The sequence below is a fragment of the Gavialis gangeticus genome, unplaced genomic scaffold, assembly GCF_001723915.1.
Source record: "Gavialis gangeticus isolate Ggan-Ray unplaced genomic scaffold, GavGan_comp1, whole genome shotgun sequence".
NCBI classification, from domain to species: domain Eukaryota; kingdom Metazoa; phylum Chordata; order Crocodylia; family Gavialidae; genus Gavialis; species Gavialis gangeticus.
Genome location: NW_017729025.1, coordinates 151,645,343 through 151,658,595, shown reverse-complemented (window position 1 = coordinate 151,658,595; position 13,253 = coordinate 151,645,343). Strand labels below are relative to the sequence as shown.

At 43.1% G+C, this 13,253-nt stretch overlaps 1 protein-coding gene across 1 annotated transcript in view; it reads left to right on the top strand.

Annotated features, from left to right (window-relative positions):
• Positions 1–13,244, top strand: part of TSPAN4 (tetraspanin 4) — a 497,083-nt gene extending 483,839 nt beyond the window's left edge. The window contains exons 5-7 of the mRNA XM_019519772.1: positions 5,320–5,451; positions 8,579–8,662; positions 12,478–13,244. Coding sequence (XP_019375317.1) covers positions 5,320–5,451; positions 8,579–8,662; positions 12,478–12,546 — 285 coding nt within the window. The 3' untranslated portion in view covers positions 12,547–13,244. The remainder of the gene's footprint in view (positions 1–5,319; positions 5,452–8,578; positions 8,663–12,477) is intronic.
• Positions 13,245–13,253: the final 9 nt, after the last annotated feature.

Sequence of the window (13,253 nt, the reverse complement as noted above, 5' to 3'; positions counted from 1 at the left end):
TTTACACCAGTGTAAACAAAGAGTGGGCACATGATGTATAGATCTATACTGACATAACTTACTTAAATCCAGTGTAGTTACTCTAGCAAAATTAGGAGTGTACCTAATTATGCCAGTATAAATTACACCAACGTAAGCGTCATCTGTTCACAGCTTATCCTGAGGTAGCAGTCTGACCAGCGCCAACAGGCAATTATCCTAAAACAGTGGAGCTCAACCTTTTTGCCCTGAGGGCCAGATGGCCAGTGCCCGGTCAGTCCGCAGGCCTGATCTGTCTGGTGAAGTCTGATCTGACTGCACGGAGGGTGATAAAGGGCAGCTCAGCCTTGATGCAGCCACAGGAAGAAAGGAGCATAGCCCAGCCTCAGTCTGGCTGTGTGGGGAAAAAGGGCATGGCCTGGCCTCAGTCTGCCCACATGGGGCTTGGTAATTTGGCAGCCGAGAAAGGTTGGCAGCAGAGACGACCCAAGCAGGGTCCAGGGCAAATCAGTCTGTGTGGGGCCAGACATGAAGCCAGCGGCAGTGCAGAGTCACCGGACTACTCTGCTTGGCTCCCCCCACAAAGCATGGGGTCTGGGGCGGTCACCCCAATTTGCTCCCCCCGGAACAGCCCTGGCTGACAGTATCGATTGCCACCGCTCCCTCCTGCTAAATTTCCCGTCCTATGGGGAGCCCCGTGGGCTGGATGCCATGGTTCTGCAGGCTAGGTTTGGCCCACAGGCAGGGGGTTGAGCACTCCTGTCCTAAGACAGCACCTACTGCATGCAACTAGCCCTGGATTCCTTCCATTCTGGTTCCTTACAGATCTGCTGCAAATAAGCACAAAGTATCATCTATGCAGGCCCTGAGTTTCTGCCAGTGGACAATGCATGTTACCTGGACACAGATGCCAACATATAGGTAGCTGAACATGCTTGGACTTTTTTCCTGAAAATTAGCCTCCTTTTCAGATGAATCTGAAAATTACAGCATGGAACCTACCTCTCCTTAGGACTCCAGACCCTTCCTTTCACTGGCCTTTTAGACTTCCACCACAACCTCTTCGCAATTTCTGTGCTGATAGTCTGCCCTTTCCCTACACATTGTCTTGCCTTCACTGTCTTCGTTTGACCTGCAGCCCTTGTTTGACTTGCCACACTACCCTATACCTGATCACCCCTGGTCTTCACCAAGCATTGCTCTTTCTGGTTAATCTGTTTCTAACTTCCCCTGCTCCTTGGCTCCCTGTCCCTCAGTCTAGCCATGACTTCTGTTCCACCAACACTGATGACTTCTCACCACTTCTTTTCTTTCACTGGGGCGGCTGTCGTGTCTCCCACTGTTTCATTCCTCTATCCTTGATTCTTTTGCCCTTTAGCGAGGCCTGCTCTACTAGCTTCCAACCCTGGGTGCCCTCCAGCACCTCCCTTCTCAGCTCCTGTTCTCATGCTATATTCTCTATGGTGAGAATCCCATGATCAGGCTGATTTTCTTCACTTCAAACTTGTTTTCCTCTCATTCAGTTCTGCCATCTCCCTGGTTATAAATACCACTTCAAGTTAATTGAATCCCATGTACCCAGTCCCAGTTGCCCTTTTCACTATCTTTGATTTACTCCTTGAACTTTCCCACTTTGCCTGCCTCCATTGCTTATTTCACACAGTTGCTCACAGATTTCTTCCAAGAGAAAGCAACTAAATGAAATTGCCCCCCTTCCTCTTCCTCTTTCCCTTCCTCTCCTTCAACGTGTTCCTTCATCAGAAGTTCCTGTTTGCTCTCCTCTAATCCCTTCACTTAACCCAGTGATGCCCCATCCCATCCCTCCATCTCCTTCATGCCCATTCTCATTCCTTCCTGAACAGGGGACTGTTACGGAGTTTCTGGCATGGGTAAAACTCCCCCTCCCTGCTCTTGAAACCTGTTTTTTCACCTTCCCGCTGTCCTGAAGTGTTTGCCCAGTGTGCCAACTCTGCTTGTTATGCCTATGCCTCTGCTCAGCCTGTCTCTCTGACATCTTCTCATGGATGTATAGCTATCACTTCAAGCTCAACATGGCCAGTGGAGCTGTTCAACATCTTCCCCAAGCCCCAGTCCCCTGCCTCCTTTCAGTTACAGTGGCTGTTTCCATATTGCCTCTCACTCATGTGCATAATGTCTGTCATCTATGGCAAGGACCTCTTTCTAGAATCTCGTATTCTGTCTGTGTTGTCCAGGTTGTTTCTTCATAACTTTTGTAAGATATGCCCTTTCCTCTCCAGCATCACAGTTAAAACTAGTGTCCAGTCTCTCATCTCATATCCATAATTAGGGCTTCTAGGTGGTACCATATTATAAGCAATAGGCCTTTCCAATTGTCTATTCTTTTCCCATCTAGAAAGCTAGGGCTCCTGTTCCTTGTATTTCTTTCCTTCAACAGCTAAAACATGTTGCTCTTTACCTAGTGCCCATCTCCCTTGCCAGAAGAAAGGAAGTCCTCCATTTCGATGATCTCTTTCCCCAAATGCATCATAGCTACAACAGTGCTTGGAGTTCTTGATTACGTAGCCCCTCCCTCTCTTTGGCACAGGAATATGGCAGGACAGTTTCCCTCGATTTCTTTAGGATTTGGGGAAAAAAATAGAAAGGAAGCTTTCAAGTTAAATGATAGACTAGCATGACTTGTCTTCCCTTTTTGCTGAAAGTCCCTGTAAAACCAGAGAACTATGTTTGGAGTTTACTTAGCCATCAACTTAAATAGGAAAAGATTCATTTAAATCTTTAGCAGAAACGTTCCCTTGCCCATGTATTGCTCCGATATTTGAGTCAAATAGTTTTAAAAAAATTAGACAGTTTTAGGCCACCCAATTAAAAATCCCTTCTTCATTCAATTACTTGTTTTATAGCATTGTAAACCAGTCCCTCTAGTTCTCTTATCCCTAGGGGCTATAAAAAAAAAAAAAGTCCTTCAGTTTCTAATATAAGCCAGGCAATATAAGTATAATGAAAAACTACTAAAGAAAAAGACAAACATGAGTACCAAAGGAAAAAAGGAGCAGAAACATGTAAGGTCCATTTTTGGGGGAAAAGGCTCTTTTCTAAGCTCACATTTCAAGCTAAGGTTTTCCAGCACTGGCCAAAAATCATATAATTTTGAGTAAGATCCTTGAAGGGTAAACTGCCATTAACAGTGTTTCTGATTCCTTTTCCTAAGGGGAAGAATATTCGATGTTGTAAGAATGGTGAAATATTGCATTGATTATGAGTTTCTGAAAATGAATCTTGTAATGTTCAGGTTACTATGTGACACCTCTGCCCTCTGTTGGTTTGGAATGGCAGATCTCTCAAGTGCGGGTTTTAAGACCCATACAGAGGTACCTCTGTCACAGTCCTGAAAAGCCCTAATACTATTATACCTAAAGGGGAGAGTCCCCTTGCACTCCCAAGTGAGAAGCAGGATCTGTCATTGCTTATGATCATGCAGACACCTCGGTGACTATGAATTTGATACAAACCATATGAATATCCTGTACACACTGCAAAAAAAAAAAAATGGCCAGTATAAGGTCCTATATGAAATCAGCCTGAAAATTAAAACCTTGGGCATAGACTGATTAGCAGCTCTTTGTACAGAGCTTTGAAAAATGGAAAGTGCTGAGTATTGTCATTGTTAGATTGTAGTATTGCAGCCTGTACTTGCTAGGGAGTAATGTTTGTGAATGAGTGCAGGGTATTTTGTTTTATTCATACAGGGGTGTAGGTTGTAGCCACATTGGTCTAAGGACATAGGCAGACAAGGTTCTTTGGGTGAGTCTGATATCTTTTATTGGACCAACTTAAATAGTTGGAAAGTTGTTTTTTTTTAGCAAGTTTAAAAACCCTTTGTCAGGTTGAGGAAACCTCTGCAGTTGGTGTGTGCTCTTCCAGGACAGAATGAATGTTTTATTCATAGGCACTCAACTTAAAAACAGACACCACAGCTATGGACTTAGCACAGGAGGTGATCAATGGGCAATAAATGCAAGTGAGCCTTAGCTTATAACTGGTGTGGCCCAGGAAGGTACTAAGCCTCAGAGGGGAAAAGTAGCTAAGAGCCGTTCCTACTGTTAAACTTTATACATTGTCTTTACTGTCATCTCATTACCTAAACGTAATGAACCTTTCATTGTGGCATCAATTTCTCATTCATTCTGAGCTTCAGCTTTCATTCATTCTGCTTCAGTGATATCAGAGACCTGTGCACATGGCTTCATTTAGTGGCATCCAGCTGTGACATTACTGAAGAAAGGAAGCCTAAGAAGAAGGGAAAAATAAACTTCAACTGACGAACAAAGACTCCGGGGTAGAAAGCAGGGCAGGGTAGCATCTTCAAAAGACTAACTGGTTCAGAGAGGAATATACTTTAAAAGGCAACAGCCTAGCTTGTGGTCCATGCCCTGTTGTTGGCCTAAACATCTTTGTTCTTCAGTTAAAGTTTATTTTCCCCTTCTTCTCGGACCTGATTTCTTCAGTAATGTTACAGTTTGATGCCACTAAATGAAGTCACACTCACCCACAAGTCTTATGTCACTGAAGCAGAATCTATTAAAAACTGATGACTTCTGACTAACCTGGATAACCTCTCTCTACTCATAAAAGACTTTTAAAGCTGATTAATGACTAACACAGGAAGACATTTGCTTCAGTAACTTGGGGCAGTTGTACACATGCACTTGTATAAGTAGTGAAATGCATGTCAGTGCTGCGAAAATGGTGGCGGTGGTGCGCTTTTGAACTAAAACACATCAGAGGTGCTTTTGTTCAAAAGCACACCGCTGCCATTTTCTGTGTGCTGATGCACATTTCACCACTTATACAACTCCACTCCCCCCAGCACAGTGCATGTCAGCTCACATGCAGAACAGACTCAATTAATAGAGTCTGCTCTGACCCGCCAGATCTCTGGCACGTCCCTGCACAAAAATGTATGTGCATAAATGCCCATGGTGTCCAATTGTGACTCTACCTGCCATCAACCGTCAGTACAGAATGCAGTCTCCTCACCACTTGGCATCTCAAGCTGCATCTAAGAGACAGGTATCTTGAACTCATGACTCCCAGCAGCAAAGGATAAAAGGCAAGAGGGCAGAAAACAATGAGAGGTTTTCATGTAGGTAATGGCAAGGACATAGCTGCCTATTAGCCTAATCCCAAAGCAAAATGATGCAGTAGGAAGAAACCTATTGTTTGTACCTAGCAAGGTGTGTGAGAGGTTCTTCTTCCACTTCCTCTACGTAAACATGTGGTATTATTTAATTAAAGATGTTCTTGTCTTTAAACCCTGGGGCATGCGCACAATGTCAACCTGGCTTTTTACTCTTCCAGTTCAGATGCTGTGGGGTTTCGAACTACACTGACTGGTTTGAAGTGTACAATACTACACGGGTGCCAGACTCATGCTGCCTGGAATTTAGTGAGAACTGTGGACTTCATTCTCCAGGGACCTGGTGGAAAGCTGTGAGTAACTTTCTCTGTCAGCATCAAGGACAATTGCTGAACCCTTGTTTTAACTCAACTGACATAGAAATAAGGATGGAAAAGGGACTGACCAGAGACATATATGAGTTGTAATTCCAAAAACTTGTCAATAATAAAAGGACCTCAGAGTGCAACCAAGGGCCATAAGATCATCTTGTGATGTGATGAAACCAGCATCTCAAACAGTGTTTTCCAGGGGCCTGAGGCTTCTTATGCAAGTGAACTGAGCTCTCGAGCTTGGGTGTACCAGTCCAGACACATGCCTTACTGGTCTTGTGAACAGGGGCATAAGATGACTAGGAACAGGATAATGCCTTTCAGTTGAGTGTCACACCTACAGAGGTGTACCAGGACACAGGCAAACCACAGACCTTAATGAGTATGCAGGCCCTAGTGCAGTATCCAATAGGAACAGGTTTGCATGGTATGGACAGTCCCTAGGCATGATGACTGCAATAGCTCCTGCCATGTAATCTTAACAGGGGCCCTCATTTTAGGCCCATTAAAGTCAACAAGACTTTCTACTGCCTTCAAGTGGTGGATCCAGGGGGTGCATTGGTGTATTTGTACCCATCCACCTTTGATTCCTGTTCCACCCAGAATTTAAAACCAACTGCCTGGCAGTGGCAGCACCATTTGTAGTCGGGCAGTGCTAAAGTAGTCAATTGACTTCATGGTTCATTATAATCTACCTGATCCCTTCTCATCTCTTTTTTTCCATGGGTCTTAATGACTCTCTCTTGTTTTTACTGGTCTTGATATATCACAATCAAGCTATCATTTGTTCTGCAGTTCAGCTGTTTGTTAGCTGCTCCCGATAATGAAGCTCCTGTTTCACAGATCTGCATATTGTTTTTAACTTGGTCTAAGGAGAGAAATTTGTTTTTGTTTCAATCTTAAATTGACTAATGCAGCCATAGGCCTTGCATATTAGTAAAGCTTCTAGTTTATATTTAAGTGGACAAATATATGTGTTGTTTTATATGTGATGATACACCATCACATATACAACAGCCCAGCATCTGCATCCCCCTTTTCAAAATTTTAGAACAGCTTATGGTGGGCTTTATATCAGGCGCAGCATTTCAGAACCCAGCACCGACTTCCGGGAACAGAAAGGAGTGAACACCAGCAATTCCCTTTAATGAAGCTGAAACCTTCATGGAATAACTTCTCCTTGCTTCTTCCTCTACTCTAGACCCCTATTAAGCTCTTTCCTGGGAATTTAGCTAGACCCTACCCTTCTTCTGAACAAGTCTTGGGACTTTTCTCCTATTGCAGGTAGCTCTTATGAAGGCCATAGGCAGGGGTAGCAACTGAGGAAGAAAAAGGGAGTTTGGACAGTTTAAGTTGTAGATCTAAAACCCATCTTGCAGGTCACTTTCAGTGAACTTTCACAAGCATGGCTTTTTCTTTTATTGGAGTACCATGGGTATACAGGCTAACAGGGCTAAACTCTTTAGTCACGGCAGCAGATATATACTTTTTTCTTTATACATATTGAAAAACCAACAGGCTGAACATGTAACAGATGCATGGTCTCTCAGCTGTGGGGCTGGCAAAGAGTGAGTGTAAGTCACTTTGGTGAAAGCCATGAGGAAGGCCTCAGGACTTCCCCTTCTACAAACCAGCCATATGTACTAAATCACTTTCTGTGTCATGTAAACGGCCAGTCAGCAGGGTTTGTAGAGAGTGGTGGCTGAGGAGGCTCCAGGGAATACAGGAAGCGGGGAGAAGCTCTTGGAGGATGCATTTGCACTGCAGAATTCTGATGGTGCATAGATGCCTATGCCATGGAGCATTTCCTCTTGTAGCCTCCTTCTGCAGAAAGACATTGTTTAAAAGCACATACCCAGATGGCATTTGTGCTCTCAGGTAACTTTAAGTGGAATTTATGCTTGCTGATTTTTGAAGATATCACTCAGTGCCCATATTCCAGCTCTAAACATAGTTGACATGGTCCTGACTGTCAGGAGCCCACAACCCTGCTCTTCTGGCTGCTGATGACAAATCTTGGAGAGTTGTTTACTAACAGGTTATGGCAGTGGGGTAGAAACAGAACTGTACTTCAAGGTAAACCAGGAGAGAGAAAGAGAGACAGAGATGTGCCCAATCAAGTGTGGGAGGGACTACCATTTTACTTAAGTGCCTTGCATAATTTAGGTCTAATTCGGTGAGTCTCAACCAGGGTGCCATATCTCCCTGGGGTGCTTTGATATCCTTTTAAGGGTGCTGCAGGATGCTACACAATACTAGGGGTGCAAACACCAGTGCATGATTCATCACATAAACCCTGAGATTTCAAAGAGGAATCCACAGTGTCACAAGCATTCTGACCTGTCGTGGTCTTGAGTTTTTTGCAACAAAAAAATTGCTCTGTTATTTTTCTGTCGTCCAGAAATGAGTGGAAGTTAAGAGCTAGCATTTTCCAAGAGGAACCTTGATCTAAATAGGTTGAGAACCATGGGTCTAACAAAGCAGTATAGCTAAAGGAATCTTTTCTCTACTTGAGAAGAAACCATCTCACCAAAAAGTCTTAACCCTGGGAAAGATTTTAGGGCCAATTTTAAACTATAAATCCCCAAATAAAATTCAACTGTGATATAGCATTTTCCCTGCCACCTTTCTAAAAGCCTAATAGTAACTGAATGTTTGGTCTGTGAAGAAGTGAAGACATCTCATCATGGAGATACTTAACTGTTTTTCTTATACTACAACAATTCAGTCTTTTCACCTTTTCCCATATTCCCAGGTAAAGAGTAAAATTTTCTCCTTTAAGTTCCAAAATGTTGATGCTTAGCTTCTACATGGCAATAAAAATGCCAGATATTTGCATGTGGTCACTTTATGGACTGGAGTTGCACTTTTACAGAGCAGCACTTTTTTATATGGCCTTCTGAATTGCCCGGCCTTCTGTGTCATTGCAATCAATTCAACACTGCAGAGGCTCCATCCAGGAACACACCGCGTTTGTTACGATGCTGAAATGGCAGTCCAGGCTTTTTAACAGCTTGGTTTGACCTGTCTCATTCCTATCTGTGTCTTTGTATTCCCGGTGGACGGGAGTCCTACGTTTATAGCTAATGCAATGCTCTCTTTTTCCTAGCCTTGTTATGAAACGGTAAAAGTATGGCTCCAGGAAAACCTGCTTGCTGTGGGGATCTTTGGATTGTGCACAGCTTTGGTTCAGGTACTCTCTGATTTTTATTTCTTTGCCTGGGTAATGCCAGTTAGATTACTAAGGGCAGGAAGAGAACCTCGTGCCTGAAATATTTCTTTCCAGCCTATTTTAATAATTTCCACATTTTACATGAAGCTCTATTAAACCTCTCTAGCTTTTTATTATAACCTAGAAATCAGAATCACATTGTCATAATAAAAGAACTGCATACAGGATGTGTAACAGCTCTGAGTATTTCACATGCAGTTCCCTTTAGCTAATGCACTAATTGGCATATTTATTTAATTAATACAATATTTACTTTTCTTTGTCACTCAATATAGCTGGTAAAATTAGGCAGGTTGGTTTCATCTTCTGCTTCTGTCCTAGCACAATAATAGGTTTAGTTTTGGGGGAGGGAGAGGCTGACACAAGGGAAGGTTCAAACTGGATGCATTTGAATTAAGGCTCTAGTCCCACAAATCCCTATCATGCACTTAATTTCAGATGAAGTGTATTTTTTAGGAGGAGGGAGGAGTTGCAGGATTAGGGCCTGCATTTGTATTTTAAATGTGATTTTGTTTGGAGGAGCAGCTATAAGTAAACAGAAATATGGTGGCCTGTATTGAAGCCTATACCGTAGCTCAGTGGCGGCTAATCTTTTCAGCAGATATGCCACAAATTAGCCCTGCATCCTCCCTGAGTGCTACTCTGATCTCTGCCTGATCTGATGCTCTGCTTTCTGCTCCCTGCCATATTTGCCACTGTCCTGCCTGTCTCTTGCCCAGTCATCTGCATGTCCCACACAGAGGCTGCCCATACCACTTGTGGCACCTCTATTGCTGGTTGGCCACCCTTACTGTGGCTCAAGTTATCATGGGAGCTTGTACAAATGTGCCATTTAATAGGACCAATAGTAGCAAAGCTGCAGCAGCATGGGTTTTAGCTTCCAAGTATGTATCCAGGATCCCAAGTAGGCTCACGTAGACTGCACTAAAGCTCATGATGCCACAGTGTTAGTGTCCAGCCTAGCTGGATTGAAGATATCTCAGGTCTATCTTAATGAGCTGCAATCACACCCCAATTGCAGCATAGACATAGATTTAGTTTCTCCTTCTACACCTCATTCAGCATGTGAACCAAAAGTCTTATTTTTCTAAATTAACCGTACAGTTATGGCAGACTAAGTTGCGGTTTTGTATGCCATAAAGTACATCAGCACCAGCCTGAGAGAGAGGCTAGAATCAGAACTTGGCTCATGGATGGTCTGCTGATAGAGTAGACAAAATAGCTTTTTAAATTTTGTATGGGATCGGCAGTTTATGGTCCCAGTTTGCAGATACTTAATGATTTGCTAGATTGGAAACCTGGGAATGGGAAGGGGGGGGCATTTACTTAGTAAACTAAGCAGATATGATCTTAGTGGGAGAAGTTTAGAGAGCAGATAAGTACAAGAAATAGCATGGTAGAGAGTGTTTGAGACTCCCTATCTAGGCTATTACTACACTTAAGAGGGTGAATGTTGTGCAAAAAAAGTAGCATTTAGGGAGTCTTTAAAAGATATATTAGAAATCCTGTGGACCATTAGAGCATCCCCCCAAAAGACACTGATCATAGTTAAAGTATTTAAAAGCTCATTTTCTACATTTGATGAATTTTAATGACTCTTTTTCCATTAGGAAACAATTTTAGACCATTTTTGAAAAGTCTATTTGTATTTCTAGTAAATGTTATGAAATGCACAGAAAGCGCTTCAGAACTCAAAAGCTTTTGCCAAGGGGCTGTTTCCAGATGTGCTTTGTGACTGAACCTAATAGATGACGAAATGACCCCAGTACTCTTTCCTGCCATGGCAGGGGGTCGGACTAGATGATCTGCTCAGGTCCCTTCCGACCCTAGAAACTATGAAACTATGCTCGATCCATTGAGAGTTGATGGGACTGTCTCCATTTATGTCAGTGTGATTTGGATAAAGCCATAATTACATGAAAGCCTTTTTTTTATTTAAGGCTAGGACGCTTAAAGTGGGAGTCTCATGAAAAGCAACCTTTTAAATATTAAATAAAAGGACATGTACCATACGCAGAACAAGAATCTTCTCAGTTGGGACACCCTAGGGCCTTCGTCTAGACAAATGCACAAATTAATTAAACTTTTGGGATTCTGTCGTACAGCCACCCTCCTAAGTATTCATTTTCTCGGTGCCAGGAAAAGGCCAGTGGTCTCTAATGGTTATTAAGGGGTGCCTCATTCAACAGAAGGCTCTTGGTATTAAAAGACAAACCCAAACCTGTGGTTTTAGTTCATTATGGATGGTAGAGAGATGAAGAGCCGTATTGCATTTAACCTAAATATTATGCAAGTTTGTTCCCATAGAGCCAAAAAACATAAAGTTACCCTATCTATTGTTCAAGCACCATGAAAAAAACCCAATCTTTGTTGTGAATCACCATTTAGGCAGGGTACTATATAGTTTTTAAATGGCCAAATTAATCATTTTTAAAATACTGTATGAAGAAGTCTTAAACAATAAACATTTACCTAAACAATAACCCACAGCAAATGATTACAGCTCAGTTAGGGAAGAAAAGACAATAGCACTTAGCTCTTTTTTCAAAGTGCTTAACAAAGGAAAGTGATTATCACATCCCCATTTTACTGAGGGGTAATGCAGAAAAAGAGATGAAGTCAGTTATCCAAGGCAGCACAGCACATCCCTAGCAGAAGAATTCAGTTCCCCTGACTCCCAGTGCAGAGACACATCCAGCTGACCATACAGTGCTTCTATTGGCAAGCCTCTTGAGTAATCTCAGTGCTTTGCTCAGACCTACAGGGAGTATCTATGTGCATTTTTCATGTTGCCAGCTGTGCACAGATGGTCCCTAGTGACTGTTTGCAGTCTTTTCCCATGATCTGTTCATGAAGCTGCATTGATAACATTACATGGAAAATAATGTGTGGTCCTTAAGTTTGAGGATAAAAACATTGCCTCAGTACCTATCACTCTGAGAGGCAAATACCAACCTGAAACTGCTGGGGGAGCAGGAGAATGATGCTGCTGTAAAGTAAATTCAATTCTGCTCAAGGGAGCTGCTTTGGCAGCCTCTCTCCTGTACCCTCACTGCTTCTCTTGAATGCTGAGTAATGAGGATTGTGGCAAAGGGGACCTGGGAGCAGAATAAGGACAGAAGCCTGTGAGAACTGTAATATGCGATCATGTAATTAAAGACTGTATCATAATGCATGTGTACTGAGGGTGTGGGGGAGAAGGAAGGTTGTGGCAATGGTGACGCCCAAGAAGACAAAGAGTGGGGTGAGTGTGGTGCTGCCCCACATCACTGACAGCCTGCCTGCTCTCCTTGGGGAAGGGGGACTGGGCAGGTGGTCAGTGACTGGTGAACAGTGGTACCTGCCTCTATGGAGGCAGCAGTGGTCTCTGTCACCACTTCCGTGGCAGCAGGGGATGAGCAGAACTGTAGATCCCGGAGTGGTCAAGAACAGCCCACTGCCTCCCCCCATGGATCGTTGAGCATGCTGAGCTCCCAGGCAGCACTGAATAACTGTCATGTATGCTCCCTTCCTCCCGTAACTGTGAACACATTACATACGGTACTACAGAGAGGTTCCTAGTTCAGCGCGTGTGCGTGCATGTGAGTGCGTGTGTGTGTGTGTGCGCGCGCGCATGTGATACAGTATAACTTCTATCTATGGCCTAAGTCACCTTAATTAATGGCATTTCTGAACTTTTGAGTATCTGATATGTAATATAAATAATGCTGTTCTAAGTTGGGGTTTTCTCTTTGTACTTCATCATGTTTTGATTTGGTTTTTTGGGTTTTTTTTAGATTCTTGGACTGACATTTGCAATGACGATGTATTGTCAGGTGGTCAAGGCAGACACCTACTGTGCATAGAAACCAGTCCCAGTTTTCAGATTCTTCTCTAAAGGACACAGGAGAAAGCTCCTTCATGCTCATTCATCTGATCTTCCCCCTTCTCCCCATGTAATATAAACTGTGTATAATCCTATTTCTCTGAAGATTTTGTGAATCACCCTAGCTTTATGGAGAGAGGAAGAAAAGAAAGAGTCCATGTTTGGATTGGCATAGGCAGGAGGAAATATCTTTATCATTCAAGAAAAGAGATGCTCCAGTATTGGGTCCTTTACATGGATTATGGCAAGACTGAAATGGCCACTTAAGAGGAACTGATTTGCAAGCTGATGTAAGAGAAGACTGTAAACAGTAACGAGAGCTTGGTGAATTCAGCAGGATTTCCTTCCCAGATATTGTGGTCCAGAACTGGGGAGAATGAAGACTCTCCAGCATGGAAATATTCTTCAGTGTGGGAAGAGAGGGAACAGAGTTGCTAGCATTGAATGGAATTGTCATTTTACTACAGCTTGCCTTTGTGTGCAGCTAAATACCCAAGCAACCAGCCTGGCTCCAGAGTATCTTCAGAAGCCTATGTGACCAGGAGCAGATCTTCTTTCTGCAGAAGCGTGTTTTATTTTAAAGGAGTGTTTTTAATCTTGTGTGCTGTGAAGTCAGGTGTTAATCAATCAGAATCTGTGCTATGAGATCTGGCTGGCAAGGGAAAAGTCTTATTGGACATGGTTGCA